This window comes from Sceloporus undulatus, unplaced genomic scaffold, assembly GCF_019175285.1.
Source record: "Sceloporus undulatus isolate JIND9_A2432 ecotype Alabama unplaced genomic scaffold, SceUnd_v1.1 scaffold_16, whole genome shotgun sequence".
Classification (NCBI taxonomy): Eukaryota; Metazoa; Chordata; class Lepidosauria; order Squamata; family Phrynosomatidae; genus Sceloporus; species Sceloporus undulatus.
This window is the reverse complement of record NW_024802938.1, coordinates 864278-882775: the sequence shown is the minus strand read 5'-3', so window position 1 is coordinate 882775 and position 18498 is coordinate 864278. Positions and strand designations below refer to the sequence as shown.

The following is an 18498-nucleotide window of genomic DNA, read 5'->3' as shown; positions in this document are numbered from 1 at the left end:
GTGCACAGGGTGCCGCCATTTTGATGTACGGAATACGTGCTAGGGTTGCGGGGCGTCGGTAAGTGACGCCCTGAGGCAACCCTATACATATTCGTTATGTGCTAAAAGGCCTGTCTGTCCAGGGCCATAGACTAGCAAAGCATAGTATTTTATTATGTAGTCTGGTTTACAGATGTTCATAGTACAGAGTCTTCATATTTTTCCTGATTAAAACCTTGCTTAAAAAGCAGTGCATTGATTCTAAAATAGAAAATAATTATGGCAAGCTTCTTATTTACAAATTTTCCAATTTTCCTAGTGGGCAAGATGAAAATTTGTCTGAGATGAAATGGGGAAAAATCTTTTTTTTTCATTCCCAAGTACTTCATGTTTCTAACAAGTTATGTAGCAACCTTTTTTCAAAACAAAACAAAAAATATTTGATTTTTTTATACAGTGGTTGCTCAAATTGACCAGATAAAACAGAAAACTATTTTTGGTTACAGTCTGCGAATGGAAGGAACCTTTCTGGTGGACAGGATTGAGATTCAACAAGTTGCCCTACTTCAATGTCTCTTCCTTATGTCCCAGCTCTTCAAAGTAATTGGGGAGGGGGCATGAGAGATTGCAGGAGAAATAAGTGAAAATGGCCTTTTTCCCTGCCCCTCAACTGAACTGAGGTGATAATCAGCTCATTTGAGGTTCCCATAAGCAGGTCCAGCCATTATAGGGAAGATGAATATGATAAACAAAATTTAAAAATATTTTTTTCACATAACAAATGTCTTGCAGGATGACTGGATGGATCATTAAAAAAAAGTCTGATCAACTTGATTGCAAAAAATTCTAACAAAAACTGGCCCTGAGTGTTAGGCCTTTAGAGATAATAAGCAACATCCTGAATCATGTCTGAAATACAGCAGGCAATGTAAATGAGATTCATTAATGTATGTTTACTGTTAAGACAAGATGTCTTGTGGGTATTGGGGCTCAGGAGATGGGTAGGAGTAACGCACCAGTCTTGAATAAGAAATTGTTACTGCTTTACTGCTTTTAATATTTAATAGTTTTACATTAAATGTTTCTTGAGGTCTTATGAGAACTTGTCTAGTCCATACAAATGGAGGATATTCACCTATTTTCAGTCTATTATATTAATTTGGCATAAGCAACTTGAACACGGCTGAAAGGTTTAATTGGTTTATGAAGCCTGCCTGGGCCAGTGGCCTGTTTATATGGCTGGGTTTTGTTTTTTGGCAGATTTAAGATGATTATGTTATATGTGACAAGTTGAATATGGATTTAAATGTCTCACTAAACCCAAGTAGTAGTCCATAGCTGTTTTGTCTATTAAAAAGGACTTCCTTTGAGCACCTGATGAGCCATCCAAAAAAGGTTTCTGAATTTTTTTGTATACAGTAGAGTTTTTCCTGCAATTAGCTATTGGTATCCTTTAGTTCATTGCTTCTTGGGCGATCTGTTGAGTCTGACAGATTTTTCCTGATGTGGCAGGGACTGGTACCCTATTTGTGCCCATTGGCTACAACCGTTTAGTTCCTAGAAGCTGCAGGGACCGGCAGCAGATGGCTTGGGGACTAGCACCAGTCCACAGTCCAGTACATTGAACAGCACTGCTTTAGGCGTTACTGATATAAAAAAGAGATCACATCTTGTATTCACATGTTGTAGAGTTGCAGAATTGTAAGCCCTTCTTGAAATGTGATCTTAGTATTCCTTACTTAAACCCCAGAAACCTCAAAATTACATTTCAAAATGCATACATAGTTTGTTGAATTATACAGTTACAAGAGGGAAGGGTTCCAAACACAAGAAAACAGGACCACATTAAACAACTACATGTATTCTAAACTTGCTGAAACAAGGCACAGACAGCAATAAAGTCCATATACATAATGCAAGGTGACCACACTCTGGAACTCGTGGGGTTGATTTGTTGGCCTTCTTAAGTGAAATTATTCTCAGTATTCAACATGTCAGTCCCCAGTAGTGCATAAGCTCACCACACAGTTAGAGATACACATACCATTAGTGTTTTTTATGGCTATCTAAGGTTAATGCCTTGCTGTACTTGCCATTGTGGTGACAGCACACATAGGTCTGCTACGAGGGATGGTAGGAAGACCTGCATCCAACCTTCCTGCTCCTTAGCCTTCAACTATAATGTTATTGCTGCAGCAGGTGACCACAGATCCCAGAAATCATTTTCTGTTCAACCAGTGCTTACTTGTTTGATTGTATTGTTGTCTTCGTTTTATAACAAATGTCTTCTTCCACAGTGCCTCACTTCAGTCAAAATATTAGATGTTGACATAAACTGAAAAGATACAAAAAGGAGGAACAACTTGAGGGCATTAAATATTTGGAGGGAGTTTACCAGAACAAAGTGATAATTTGTGCATGGGCATTTATATTTAGTTGAGGTCAGGCTGCCTTTTCTTTGCTTGTTTTCTTGTATGGTTACGAGTGGGGCAACTATCCAGTAACCCCTAGTCCTTTAGACTGGCTGCTTTTCGTGTGTCTTGTCAGAGCAACTAGAAATTTACTCAGAGTCCTTGGGGCACAGATGAGTGAGTAGTCACTGTGTATTGAACTTCACAATGTGGGACTAAATTCTTCCTAAGCTCTTTTCATCTTCCTAATTAAAAACTCTGTTCCAAGACACCATTCCCTGGGGTCTAAAATAGTTTTCATAATGCTTATATTCCACAGAAGAACTGCAATTCTGTGGAATGAAGCAATTATGCCAGTTAATCAAGTGGCAGAATATTCTGATTTATTTAGTCAAAATTAATACAACAGTTGAACTGACCTCATGCAGTAAATTGTGATGAATATCTATTGTATTATTCTTGTATTTAAAAGTTTCAGAGACCTAGAGTGGTGTCTAGTCAACCATTTCCACTGATAGAACAGGCCAATAGAACAGGTCCCATCAATAGGGATACAGTATTGAGCAACAATTATTGTGAGTTCTTTCTTTGCACAATTACATTAGCTATGTGAGACTTCACTCTTGTGTACCTGGGAATAAACTCCATTGAACTCAGCTGGACTTGCTGTTCTGTGCAAAATTCTCAGAGTTTTTCGTTTATAAAAGCTAAGAACTTATTTTTAGCATGTGTTCACTGTTTGGAAAATCTCAGAAGGTAGAAAAGCTTGTATTGGATATATAAAAATGTCATACGCAGCGCACCGCATGCACAAGCCCCATTATTTTCAATGGGGCTTGAGCATACACGCTGTTTGTTTTACGCGGGGGTCCGGAACGGATCCCTGCATAAAGCAAAGGTGCACTGTACATACGGTGGCATTCAATATTGTCTGTTTTACTTGTGTCCCTCTGTAAACCATGCTGTTATACTGTCTTAGTAGTGGATTGGTCCCATTGTTTTCTCAGCTTTATCACATGACATCACGGTTTTCCCAATGCTGTTGTGCTGTACACTCATTGAGAATGTAATTATTGCAAGCTTATGCTCAATAGCCAGTTTGAGTGTTGATGTCTCATTCTACTTCATTATTAGAGCAATTGGTTAGTGCAGGGGTAGGGAACCTACAGCCTACATGTACTGTCACCATAAGGAGATAAAACCTCCTTCAGCTTGGCTGGTGGTCAGGCATGATGGGAATGGTAGTTCATCAGAACCTGGAGGGCTGTGGGTTCCCCACCCCCTGGATTAGTGGGTGTGTTGTGGGTGCAGTCTGGTTGTTACTCCCTTGATTCCTAATGTTTTCTGCAGGGAAACCTTAGACTACTTTCGGTGCTTGGGCAAGAAAGACAAGATTTCTGATGAGAATAACTGTGCTTTCTGTGGTCTATGCTCTTGAAAATCTTTTCCAAAAAAATTAGTGTGTGTGTGTGTGATGTATATATTGTTTGCTGTTACAGTGCAATAATGCTGTGATCCTGATTGAAAGTCACTATTCAGATGCCTTTACTGCATGATGGTGTTTTCCAAAGATGTCTCCATTGCTTTCCTGTGGTGCCAAACACCACAGTCTTACCGCCATAGTTACTCTTTAAAATTATTTTTAAGGTAATAATGTAACAGCACTATGTTGTCATGCTGTAATAACATTATTAAAGCTTATTCAGTAGCACTGATGTATTTTTCAACAGGACAATATGAAACAACTGACTAGCATGATAAGGAGCTTTGTTTTTTATTGGAGAAAGATATCAAAAGTGGCAGAGGATGATGTGTACTGTTTCTCTTCTGTGCCACCTCTTGCAATGAGAGATTGTGGCAGTGATGGGTGTACCATAATGATGATGTTCTGTAATAATATTATTATGGCTATTTTTAAAAAAGAAGCAAACCAGCTATGAAGCACAAGGCAAAGCAAATGGGTTATGATAATGGCATTAGTGCAGATGAACAAACTAAATCGCACTATTACAGTACAAATTTGGCAAGGTTTTGCCAGATCAGTTAGTTTTGTCAGTACAACAGCTTTTGAATGGTATAAGCTGGCATAACAGTGTGGTGTGATAATGTCCTCAGACTTTCTTACAAGTATTCAATCTTAAAAATTTATATTTCAGACCCACACTTTCAGTTCTTTAATAGAAGCTGAATAGCATTTAAAAATTGTAAAATGATGCACAGCTACATATTTATGGTAACATTTAAACACATTGTTTAACTTCCACGTTGTCATTATCAGAGAAACAGAGAAGCCCCTGCAAAAGGAGCTTAGTGTGATACTGCCTAGTGTTGCTACTTTCCATCTTTACACACACTTAAACATGTATGGATCCATGGGAAATGCTGAAGCTGCGACCAAGCTGTTCTGCTTGCCTTGTGGAGATCTTAGGAAAGGGGAGTGATTTTACATTATTTTAGCTGTGGGAAGAACTTGTACTCAGACCAACTACTCCTTGTATTTCTTTGTCCAGCCCTATTTATTAAAGAATTCATATCCCAAAGAAGACAGGACTTGAATGTTTTAACTTTCATTTTTAATGTCAAGTTGAAGGCTTTCATGGCAGGCATCCGTAGTTTTTTGTGGGTTTTTTGGGCTATGTGGCCATGTTCTTGAAGAGTGTCTTCCTGTCATTTCACCAGCATCTATGGCTGGCATCTTCAGAGAATGTTTGCCTGGAAAGGAGTTGGGTATATATATTGTGTGACCCTGGGAAGGCAGGAGGGATTTGCATGTGTATTGTTCTGTTGCTAATGGCAGGCCTCAGGGTGGGAGGTCTGCAAAGGAGGATTAGTGTCTGCTGGGAAACCCCTGACCCTGGGAGATTTCTCATTTGCATTTGTTGAGGCTTAATCTTGCTATTTTTCAGGACTGGTAGCCTTGTTTACTTTAAGGATTTCCTCTTTCCTGTTGAAATTGTCCAGGTGTTTGTGGATTTCAGTGGCTTGCCTGTGCATCCTGACATTGTAATTGTTGGCATGGTCCAGAATTTCAGTGTTTTCAAACAGTATTTTATGCCCAGGATGGTTTGTGGCATGTTCTGCTACTGCTGATTTTTCTGGCTGACCCAATCTGCAGTGTCTCTCATGTTCCTTGATTCTGGTTTGCACATTGTGTTTGGTGGTCCCTATGTAGACTTGTCTGCAGTTGCCTGGTTTGCGGTAAGCGCCTGCGGTTCTGAGAGGGTCTCTCTGGTCCTTGGCTGAGCGAAGCATTTGCTGGATTTTCTTCGTTGGTTTGTAAACCATTTCATTTTTAAAATAATTAATGGAGGATTATATACAAAACTGACATTCTAATATGTCTGTACTTCTATCCAAAAAGGCTTATTACAAAAATATCTTCCAAATGTTACATTTTTGATTGACCTGTATTCTTAATAATGCTATAGGTTCATTCTCCTTTTCAGGATATAACAGTTGTCCAGTACTTAATCACTGAATACCAATCTTTCAGGGTCTATATTTTTGTGAGTTTTCCAGAAGTGTTGTCAGTTTAACCATTTTTGTTTCATTACACAGTTTCTTTCAACAGTTGAATCTTTTCGTTACTTCTCCTAGTTTAGCATATTGAACTTTGACAACAATAATAATATATGTACAGGTACTAACCCATTCAGAATCCTTGAAAAAAAATATGTTTCTGCATTGTCAAATCAAGCTGAAAATTTTAATGTTGTGCAATACTGTTCTCTAGTGTCTTCTCATATTCCCATCACATATTGGGGGGGGGGGTGTGTATTAACATTATGGCATGTCATTCATTTTCTATTCCTCTCACTACCTATATCCCCCCTCCCCCATAATTATGACTCAATATCTTTCTTCATTCATATGGAAAAGCTTGATACTTTATGGAACAGAAAATTTAATACAGTACATCTTTTGAAGTTGCTCTGCATGTCTTTCTTAGTTTTCAGAACGGTGTGCTGTCCTTCAGCACTACCACCATAGGTGTGGCTGAAAATGAAGAAATTGCACAGCCCAGATGCTGTGGAGCAATGGCTCAGCGAAGCAATTGCCACAGCTGCTGACAAGGAAATAGGAAACCACATGCAGTTTTTAGGGGGGTTGTCATAACTGCTCCCCCCCACCCCCATTACAGCAGCATTTGGTGCACAGCTGCTCGATTGTGTGGTTTAACAACCTCATGTGTGTTTGAATGCATTTTCTTGTTTCAGCACAGTTCTACATGACAGTTATACTTAAGAACTTTTGCTAAAACTGTGGAGAGGAAAGGTGACAGACTGTACCATGCTGAAAAGTAGCGTTGGGTGTACTGTCTTGTATCTTTGAGTTAAATGGAAAAACAAATGCAGTTTGGATTAACATTAGTAATCTATGTTTTGTATTTACTAAACAGACACTTCTTGAATATGCAGAAAAATGGAAGGCATCTGAAGATCCCTTGCCTTTGTTGGAAGTATACACAGAGGCTATCCACAGTTACATTAAAGCACAACCTTATCTTACCTCTGAGAGTGAAAATGTAGCCCTTGTGCTTGAACGCTTAGCCCTGTGAGTGTATTTTTATGAATTTTTCAATAGATATTATTTTTATTTTAAAACTACTTGATTTCTGTGTGTTAATAACTTCTGGCAAATCAAGTGTTTCTTGGACCTTTGACTTCCTTTTTGATTTTTGTAATATTATTTGCATTTTCAGAAGCTATGTTGAACTTCTGCTGTGCCTGCCTCTTGAACTGTCTGAAAATAAATGGAAAGAGATTCAGTCTTTTATTCAGGTGGGTCTCTGATTTCATAACAATTCTACACATTTAAGGTCATAGTTGATCAAATACACAAAATATTTGTGTTAGCAAGTATTCAGTGTATTCTGCTGCATTTCAGTGCTTCTGTGGACATGTGTGTGTTCTATGTGTGCCAGAATTTCCTGAACATGCAGAATCCAGAATTTTCAAATTTGGCTTTTAGTGAAATCTTAGCTCTAGTTAGCAGCTAAATTTCAAAGAGGAAAATAAGCACTACCAGTCATCTGTGTGCATACTAATCTGGTTTCTGTAGGGGAAAAAATTAAATCCAGAGCTGCACAGGTTGGCTTAGGAGATAGGGATTCAGCCTGTGCTGGATGGGGTTCCCCTGAAATATCAGGTACATGGCTTGATTAGCCCAAGTTTTAGCAGTGATCAGTGTCCATTTCTTGAACAATCACCGAACTGGCTGCAGTGACATATGCCTGGATTACATCCTGTTCATACTACTGTAAGTACTACTCTGTGCGATACTCTGTACAGCTCTGGAAACTGTTCAGAAATGTCAGCAAGTCCAAAATGCTGTGGCCAGGTTGTTGGCCAGGTCTAGTTTCAAGGATCATGTGACTCCTCTGTTGAAACAGCTTCACTGGCTACTAGTCTGTTTCTGGATAGAATTCAAAGTGCTGTTTTTGACCCTTAAAGCTATGAATCGATTGGATCCAGACTACATGAAAGATCATATCTCCACATACAACCAAATTTGAGTTTTAAGATCTGAAAGGGAGGGCTTTCTTTTAGTCCCACCACCTTTACAGGTACTCCCAGACTGTGAAATTAATTTCCTTCCATGGGAGCCACCCTGCTCTCTTTCTGCTGATAGGTGGAGGCCTTTGAAATTTACTTATGGAGCAGTCATGTGTGTGTAAAGTTGTATGGTGTATTTTTTCTTTTTACTTGTAATTATGTTTTTAATGTTTTTAACTGTTCTTAGCCATGTTTTAAAAATAATATTGTGATTTAATTCTTTTTTTAACTTTTATAAATTAATATTTTAACTTGAATAATTTTAACATTATTATAAACTGCCTTAAATCCCATTTTAGGAGAAAGGCAAGCTATAAATTAAATAAATAAATAAATAAATATGTGATTTGTCCACATTTCTCCCTACGTTGTGCACACAGAGAGACCTTCTGATAGGAATATTGTAGCAAGGAGTAATTAAAAAGCAAGAATTCTATATGGTCCTGACTTGTATTTTTTACCAGAATCCTCAAATTTGGGGCAAAAGTCATGGAAATGTCTGCACCTCCCTCTCCACTGCAGCCAGTTGACGTTTTGCATGCCTGCTAGCTGCGGTGGAAGGGTTGGGGCATGTGCATGCTGGGCCCCAAGTGCTGCTGGGAAAGAGTCCTGATGGCTGCCAGGGCTGATTACAAGCCCTGGCAGCCTGGGCTCCGATTAAATTCCCCAGTGCCAGGGGGAGGAAGATGCCAATAAGAAAGGGGGGGAATTTCACAAATTGTCAAGTCCCATTGTCCCCAATGACTCGATTGGGGATATTTGCAAAATTTCAGTAGGATTTTTTTAAAAAACACTAATGTTCATAATACTTGTAATCCTATTTCTATATTGTTAGAAATCAAGTTGGATATTAAAAATCACTGTAGCACACCCATACATCAAAAATTGATTAAAATAATTTTAAAAATAATATAGCCAATGATAGTTCAAGCCTTGAAATAGCTTTTTGAATTCCATGCTTTCAAGGAGTGGGACAGTTTTCCAAGCCAGACTTCTTAGACCATCTTTATTGTCAAGGACCCATCCAGAAGCCAGATATTGCAGAAATAAGCTGCTTGGGAATTGGTAGTTTTCTGTTCAGACAGCAATGCAAATGACTTTCTCTGCCTTACCCATGCCACTAATATACCCACAGTCTATTTACTCCTGCTGCCATCTATGCCAGTATACTCAAGGTAGCGAACTGGAATGTGTCCTTAGTGTTGGTGGAGCTAGTATGACATTACAAAATTTATTATAAACATATTTGCTAAATGCCATTTCTACAATTTTCTCAGATGGCACATGAAAAGTTGATGCAACGTGGTAGCTGTCAGTTACAGTTTTTATCTCTTCTTGCCCAAGAGAATGGGACATGGAAGAATCCAGTTCTTTGCAGTATTCTTTCTGAAGAGCCACTGGATCAAGATAAAGGTGAGTTTACATTGATCAGAACAGTCATCAGTTACTACCATTTTCGCTAAATACAGGTTGGGACTCCCTTATCCAAACTGCTTGGAACCAGAAATGTTTTGGATTTTGGAGTTTTTCAGATTTTGAATATTTGCATATACATAATGAGATATCTTGGAGATGGGACCCGAGTCTAAACATGAAACAAAATGTGTAAACATTGAACTATGAAAAAGCAAAGGTGTCACTATCTCAGCCAGCCATGCAGAATGTTTTGTAGTATTTCTGATTTCGAAATTCCAACTAAGTGCCTTTTGAAGAGCAAGCCCTTTTTAGTAATATTTCTTCAAATATTTTGAAGTTACTGCTTCTGCATTTCAGTTTGTACCTCCTTCTCATAACTCAGTCCAGTCATTTGTTTCTTTAGTAAACTTGCAGAAATCTTCACACACAGGCATGCAGGGCACAGTTGCAGTCAGAGACTGGTGATGGTTTGTGATGAAGGAAGATAGTAATATGGTTATTTTCAACCATTGTTCTTCTGTGTTAAAGTCATATCATGAAAATATCACATGTTGTAAGGTTTAAATGTAACTATACAACTATATAGGTACATATGAAGAAATACCAAAAGTTAATCTTCAGTGAAGTCTTGTGATTCACTGCCTGGCGTACCAAGCATCCAGATGACAAAGTTGTGGTGGCAGCATCTCTAGCCTACTGGCTTTTCTTCATCTCAAAGCATTAGTTGTCCTTCAGTGCTAGAAGAGAAGGAGGGTTTTAACCCAGGCATTTAGTCATAGGATGTCCCTCCCCATCTGCCTCCCCACAAATTAATTATCATTTATTCAAAAGTATTGACAAAAAGAAGACAATTACATTACAGTGAGGTCAGTTTGTTAGCAGATGGTGTTGCTATTGAATATTCCTCTTTTAATTTTGCATGTGATAAATATACATGGAATCTTGGCAGTTGGAGTTTATTGGGGATAGAAAAAGTTACTTTTTTAATTACAGCTCCCAGAATCCTGCTACCATGGCTTCTGATAGTGCTAGCTATGGGATTCTAGGAGTCATAATCCATTTTTTTCACACTGGATTTTATCATACCTTATCAATAATTTTAAATTTCCCTCCAGTCTGTTTTTGGATCATCTGAGTCAGGGAGTTTAGCTTTATCTTTTGCTGATTTGAGTTTAAATGTCAGTTTGTTTGCATACTTTCCACAGTTCTGTCTACCTGCAGTTCCGTTCCAAAAACTCAACAATTTTGAAATTTTAGCTAATTACTTTGCAAGATGCTATCAGGGTGAACATTGTTAATTTGTCTGAATTAATCTTGTGTTTTGTTCCTCCCAAAATGTTGTTAATGTTGTGACAGCTAGAACTTATTACACAGTGGCTGGCATCTTGTTGATTAGTCCCAACTAGAGTAGACCTATTCAATCAAATAAATGGTTAGTCAAGATATTGTAATTTCTCTAGCATTTTTTTACTGTGATTTCTTGGCAAATACATTGGCAGTATAGTCATTTTAAGGAATCCTTCCAAAGAATTGCTGATACAGTTCTTCTTCAGTTATGCAAAACTCAGAGGGAGAGAAAAAGAGGGGATATCTACTGAACTTAATCTCCTCCCCTACTGACATCCCCCTTCACTGTGTCTTTAGATTGTAAGCCTGAGGGCAGAGAACTTTTATTTTCCTTTTTCTTTTTCTTGTAAAACACAATATACAGTGATGGCACTATATAAATAAATGAAAACAACAACAACTACTCTCATACCTTTGGTTCTTTTATAATCCCAGTATCATGTTCTAATGTTATTTTCAGTCAACGGGACATACTGTACTTGTTTCTCTTTCAGTTAAAATGGAAATAGATTTAAGACAGTGAGCCTTTTTTGTATTGAGTGTATATTGCAACAAAATACATCCAAATTTCATTATATTTCTAGTGATATCTTTGTCTTACCATGGGATTCATAATAAGGTAACATATTGATGTAAGAAGGTCCAATTTATCTGCATTCCCTGGAGCTGTTCCTTTTATTTTGATCTAGTGGGATTGATTTTATTCTCATAGAAACTTCACATTCTCTGCAACCTATTTTGTTTCCATTTTGCATATTGCTTTTTATTAACATGCTCAGAATTAGAGTGCAACAGGAATGGAAGTAATGGGACTATTTTTGGAATTAATTTATTATTCCATCTCTCTATCCCAACCTCAGAATTCAATATGTTCTATAGTAGGGAGTTATCTACCTTTTTCATTTCCCCCACCCAAGAGAGGAACCTATGTGTGCTTAGCATTGAGCTATCATCATGCATAGAAGGATATTAGAATAGTCCATTTCCATATCAGGCTTCACTGACTGCGTTCCTAACTTCTTTTCAGTCTTTACGGAATGCGGAGATTGAGACACATACACTGCAGAGACATGACGCCCACCTCTGGGTTCCTGAATGATTGGATAGCAGTTCTTGTCCTTATCTTCCAAAAAAGGGAAAAAAAGGCAGATAATAATTTTGCAAGTAATTACTAAGAGTGTAGTAACACACAGTTCACAAATACAGGCCTCTCTTAGGCACAGGAAGCATTTAGGTCTAGTAGAAATGGTAAGAAAAAGTCCATTTAATATATAGAGAATTGTATAGAGAATGCAAGGGAAGGCTGACATAGAAATTGTCTCCTTGACATTTTCAGGGTTACTGGAGCTTTCCTGATGTTTACTAATCAAATTATTTTTAATTTGAATTACCTGTATTTAGTTTACATGAATTCCATATACATTTACATTTACATATAAATTACAAAGTATCGCATTTACATATAAATTATGGACTTTTACAATTTTCTTAATATACAGTGCTATTCTTAAGCCAATATAAACTCATATTTACCAAAAGGCTACTTACATTCTTTGATGCCTCTTCTCAGATAATTGCTTGGGTTTGTGCTTGACATGAGTACAAAAGAACTGTAATGAAGACATTGTATTGATTGTAATTAAGGTTGTAATCCTGCCTCGATCCGTGGGAGAGGCGGGAGGTATAAATTATTATTATTATTATTATTATTATTATTATTATTATTATTATTATTATTATTATTATTATTAGAAGCTCAATGAAAAACGTATTTGAAAGGAAAAAAATTAGGCAAAACAAAATAACTCCCAAAGGGGAAACTAATTGTTTGAAATCTTATTCTGGCTTTTAAAAGGCAGTTCATTGTTGAGAACATTGTCCTAGAGGTACCTAGTCAAGGTACCTAGTCAAAATGTAGAAGGCCAAGCTAAGTAAAATTTGTGGTGTCTTAATGTTTACTTTAGTCCTAGGTGTCACTTGTTCAGAGGTTAAGTGTACCATTGAATTGGAGATTGCTATGTATTTGCAAGAGGAAATTAAACCTTGACATTAAAATGTTAAACGTTAATAATATTGATGTGGTTTAGTTTTGTGTGTGTGTATATATATATATATATATATATATATATATATATATATATATCAAGGTTCTTCTGTATCATATTTCAGTGATAGAAGAAGATGTTCCTCTGTTAATGCAAGGTAAACTAGATAAAATGGTAAATGCCCTGGTTAAAAGGATTATTCAGGCCTGTGGGTGGAAGCGCAAGGCTAAAAAATAAAAATAAATGTAATTATTCACTGGATCATTATTAAGGTAGACAAGACTATGACTGTTTTTGATTAGATAGAGAAAGAGAACATTGAATAAATTCAACATTTTGTTTTTAATAGTTAACATCCCAGGTTTAGAGCTATATTAAAGTGAACTACTTCTAGTTAATAAGATGTCTATCTGTCAGCATTTACAGTGCTTTTCTACACCTAAGCACACTTACGTTCTTGATTGAAATGTACGTGTAATGGGTGACTTTTTTTCAGAAATAAAATACTCAGAAACTACTTTTTATGGATACATCCTTAGGTTGCTTTTACCTTTCTAAAGTTAATTCAGTGGAATATATCCACCTCCACATTGCACAATTAAACATGGAAAGTACCGCTCAGTCCTTGGATATGATTGAACAATTGTGCAAGGCATAGGGTACCACTAAGAATTTATACATACATCACACTCATCCCTCCAGGCATTTTATCACAAAAATTGTTGATTGTGCTGTTTCAATAGAGCTAATAATTGTTGCTATTAATCATGGCTTGCCTTGAAACTGAGGTGCCAAAGTAAATATGAGACCATGTTTGAAGTAAATTGTATTTGATTGTTACCATAGTTTGCTTAATCAAATTTTACAACAAACTCTTAGCAATGTCAAATAAAGAAACTTCCAGTTGCCAAAATGCACTTTAGTAATGAGAACTGTGTTGTCTAAGGGCTGGAACACACTGCCTGAAAAGGGCAGATTGAGGCAGCCCCAGCGCTGTGGCAACCACACACTGTGGCCCCAATCAGCCCAAACAGGAGTTGAAAAGATCTGCTTCTATTTGGGCTAGTAAAAAGCTGCCTTAGGCAGCCAAGCCACAACCCCGGGGCAGCTTCAAGCCACTGTCGCAGTTTGTGGCATGTAAAGACCATGCCACCAGAGTGTCTTGAAGCCGCCCACATCTGGTTGGCCAGGGCGGCTTCTTGGCGTCTTGAGAGCATGCACTGTCTAAATGTCTATTCAGCCCCTGAATCAAGTCTCATGTTTCAGCTAAGGGTTTCAAAACAATTGCAAACTTGCAGTTATTTTGGAAAAGTTCAGGAGACGCTTACCAATCAAAATTTGGTTGCAAAGGTGAACTTTACCAGTCTTATGAAAGTTGTTAGTGGCTATGGAAAATATAAAAAATTTGCACAATGGCCTCAAAACATACAGGCCAAATGATACAGATTCCAGCCGCGTTCAGAATGTAGCGTTCAGATGACTGCACTCCCCAAACACAGCCAGAAGTTGCACTGAGCCCTCGTCATCCGGAAAGAACCAGGCCTGGTTTAGGACCGCGGCAGCAGCCTGGATTGGGACCAGGCACATGCAGTTGCCACGGTCCCAGCGCAAACAGCACCCACATGATCTGTTCGGCCCATCTGTTACAGGCCAACATTACTCAATTTGTTGACCTACTATTAGAAGAAAATATTTGCATCTTGAGAGTTTTGTGATTTTATACTCTGTGTATCATTACTAAATTATTTTGGTTTCTACTTTTATTAATGGGAGGGTACGTTTAGCCCATGTTCAATGTATTGATACTTTTTAATATTAAAACAACTACACTACAGAACTGTTCCTGCAAAACCAGGAATAACTACATGTACAGTGTAAGTAGGGGCCTAAATACCTTAAAACCATCAGATCCTGTCTGATTTTGGAAGCTAAAGTAGGTCAGCCCTGGTTAGCTCTTGGATTGAAGACTGCTGTAAGCTATATTTCAGAGGAAGGAACTGTGAAAACCACCTCTGAATATTCCTTGCCTATGAAAACCCTATGATAGGGACACCATAAATCAACAGGTGACTTGAAGGCATACATACACAGTCAAAATATGATATCATGTGTTCACTACCCAAGAGGAGGAGAAGGAGAAGGATGTTGTTGTTGTTTCTATCCTGCCTTTTTCCCAGATTGGGAAAGCAATTTATAACGATTAACGTGTAACTTCTCAGGGAAGGGAGTTCCAGAGGCTGTAGGCAGCCACTGAAAAGGCTCTCCAATGTTTCCATCACAATAATCTGGCCACAACTCTTATTTAGACCAGTTTAAGTTTCCAAACACTCTTCAGTGGCAGCCCCCACATAGAGTTCATTAAAGTAATCCAACAGGGATATAACCAAAGCATGTGTCACCATGGCCAGATCTGATGTCTCAAGGAGTGGGCACAGCTAGCACACAAGCCTTAACTGTGTAGTCCTAGTCAGTACTGAAACATGAGCTTTCAGGCTCAGAGTTAAATCCAGGAGTACATCCAAACTTCGAATGTGCATCTTCAGGTGAAGTGAAGCCCGTCCAGCACAGGCTTAATCCCTATTCACTCAGTGTTCAGTTTAGCTTCAACCAGTGAGAACTAGTATGCCAAAATATTTATATCAGTTTTTCATGTCTGTTCAAGATATTTACTTCAGCTTTATTTTTTAAAAAAAAGTTAGCACAGAATCATCTTAGCTGGAATATAGGGAGATAATACGTTCCTCGACTTACTGTGCCAACATGAAACATTGCACCTTGTTGAAAAAAAGACATCTAGTAGAATCATAACATAGAATTGTGCTGGAGAACACCTCTCTATGAATATCTAGGGGCTCTAGCATGACTCTGTGCTCAACATCTAGTGGAAGCATGCCATAGAATCACAATGGAGGACCTAGAAATTGCTTAAGGAGAACATAGTTTTTTGAAGGCAGGTAAGTAGAACCACAGGTGCAGGTCCTGCATAATTGGGGGTCATACTGTACTTCTGTTATTCATATAACCACCCAGAGGACCTTTTCGACTGCTGCTCCGAGATTATAGAACAGCCTTCCGTAAAAGATACATTACCAGCCTGAATAGCTGTTAAGACTGATCTCTTCTAGCAGGCCTTTGCTGAATAGATAACTAGCCACCAAAATCAGAACCTGTTACCCCTCTGAACCTGCTATAGCCACTGTCTGATCTGTTTATTTTAAAGTACTGTATTTTAAAATGTGAATTGTTTAATTGTTATTTTAGGGGTGGGTGGGATACTGGGATCTAGGATTGCATAATTTTTACTTGTAAGCTGCCCCGGTTGTCTCGGACAGAAAAATTATTTATTATTTATTTAATAATAATAATAATGATGATGATGATGATGATGATGATGATGATGATGATGATGATGATGATGATAATAATTTATATACCGCTTTTCCAAAACTGATCAAAGCGGTGCACAACAAAGAATACGAAATACAATAATCAAAAATAACAACACAATATATACATAACATTAAAACATGACAATAAAAATTCAATTGCAATTTAAAACCGTAAAAAACATATCAAAGCCAGCTGAGTTGATAATCAATGGTACAAGATACATATCAGGGGGGAAACCACACATATCAAGGCACATGGGGGAAAGCTTGATGGAAAAAGAAGGTCTTGAGTCTCTTTTTAAAGAGATCCAGGGAGGTGATGGAGCGGAGCTCATCAGGAAGGGTGTTCCAAATTTGTGGGGCCGAGATGGAAAAGGCCCTTTGCGAGGTCGACGCATATCTCACAGTTGGCACCCTCAGCAAATTCTTCCCGGCTGAGTGTGCGGGGCGGATTATATGGGGAGAGGCGGTCCTCCAAGTAACCTGGGCCCAAGCCATTTAGGGCTTTATAGGTAATTACCAACACCTTGTATTGCGCCTGGAAGCGAATGGGCAGCCAATGAAGATCTTGTAAGATGGGTGTTATATGGTCAGCTCTAGAACAACCAGCGACCAATCTTGCTGCCATATTCTGCACTAATTGAAGCTTCCGGGATTGGTACAAGGGTTGCCCCATGTAGAGCACATTACAGAAATCCAATCGAGAGGTTACCAGAGTGTGTACCACAGTTTCAAGGTCCCCCCGGCCCAGATAGGGTCGCAGCTGGCGTATCAGCTGAAGCTGATAACAGGTGCTTCTGACCGTCACATCCACCTGAGATGTAAGGTGGAGCGACAAATCCAGAAGCACCCCCAGACTGCAAACTGAGTCCTTCGGGGGGAGCGTGACCTCATTCAGGACAGGTGGAGAAATTTCACTACCCGGGCCCGGGGAGCCTATCAATTGTACTTCTGTTTTTTCTGGATTCAGACTAAGTTTGTTTTCCCTCATCCAGCCCATTACCGACTCCAAGCAGGCATTTAGAGGAGAGATGCCATCCCTAGTCACTGCATCAGTCGGAGACACAGAGAAACATATTTGGGTGTCATCAGCATATTGATAACACCACGCCCCGTGTCTCCGGATGATCTCTCCCAGCGGTTTCATGTAAATGTTAAATAGCATGGGGGACAAAATAGCTCCTTGAGGGACACCAGATGTAAGTTCCCTCTTATCGGAGCAGGAGTCCCCCAGCTGCACCATCTGGAATCTGCCTGAGAGGTAGGAACGGAACCACTGGAGCGCAGTGCCCCCGATACCCAACTCCATCAGGCGTTCCAGAAAGATACCATGATCGATGGTATCGAAAGCTGCTGAGATGTCCAAAAGCACTAACAGGGACACGCTTCCCCTGTCCATGCCCAGACGGAGATCATCGACTAAGGTGACCATGGCAGTCTCAATTCCATAGCCCACCCGGAAGCTAGTTTGAAATGGGTCTAGAAAATCCAAGATCGCTTGAAGCTGGAATTTATATGTTTATGGGAGTTGTAGCTCTTCACCTCTGGCTCTAACTCACCACCTTGTTATACACTGGTGCTGACCAGTTTTGGCCAGTGGTTAAAGCTTTGCTTAAAAGCAGCAGAGTTTTAGAGAATAGGCTGAAGACCCTGACAAACTCTCCAAGCCTTCTCACTCTTGCTTCCACAGAAGTCTTCACACTTCTCCAGGATCCAGCTGGCTCTTGTATCTTCACTCAAGACACCAGACAACTCAGTAGTCTTATATAAAAGATCTACTTTATTCTACTATATACAATACTCCACAACTATCCAACAACTACCCACTCTACTCCAAACTACTCCACAAAAATACATTGGGAATCATAGCAATTATTATAGCCATAGTAAAACATCACCCACTCTGTCAGTTTCCACCCAGTGGGCGTGTACATCCATTTTGATTGGCTCTCATAGTTCAACCCATAGTTAATGATTTCATCATTTCACCTTGTCCACTTAACGATTCTCAGGTGTTTTCAATTATACACTCTGCATTTCTGTCCTTGGCATTTAGGACTTGCTAATTACATTAACTTTTACACCTGTGTGGCTTTTTAATTGCTTTTGCTTAGTCATAGTGACTCTCACATACATGTTTTATTTCTGTCACTGTATATCCCATGTTGCATTTTCCTTAACAGTTTATACCCTGGCTTTCAACCAAAACTGGGACTCATGGTAGCTCATAACATCAAAACATACCTCTGACAGTATAATAATAATAATAATAATAATAATAATAATAATAATAATAACTGTAGAACTTATTATTATTATTATTATTATTATTATTATTATTATTATTATTATTATT

At 38.5% G+C, this 18498-nt stretch overlaps 1 protein-coding gene across 1 annotated transcript in view; it reads left to right on the top strand.

Moving 5' to 3' along the window:
• Positions 1-18498, top strand: part of LOC121917367 (zinc finger protein 292-like) — a 49151-nt gene that overhangs the window by 10208 nt on the left and 20445 nt on the right. The window contains exons 2-4 of the mRNA XM_042443278.1: positions 6790-6944; positions 7093-7171; positions 9223-9358. Of these exons, the coding sequence (XP_042299212.1) occupies positions 6790-6944; positions 7093-7171; positions 9223-9358 (370 nt within the window). The remainder of the gene's footprint in view (positions 1-6789; positions 6945-7092; positions 7172-9222; positions 9359-18498) is intronic.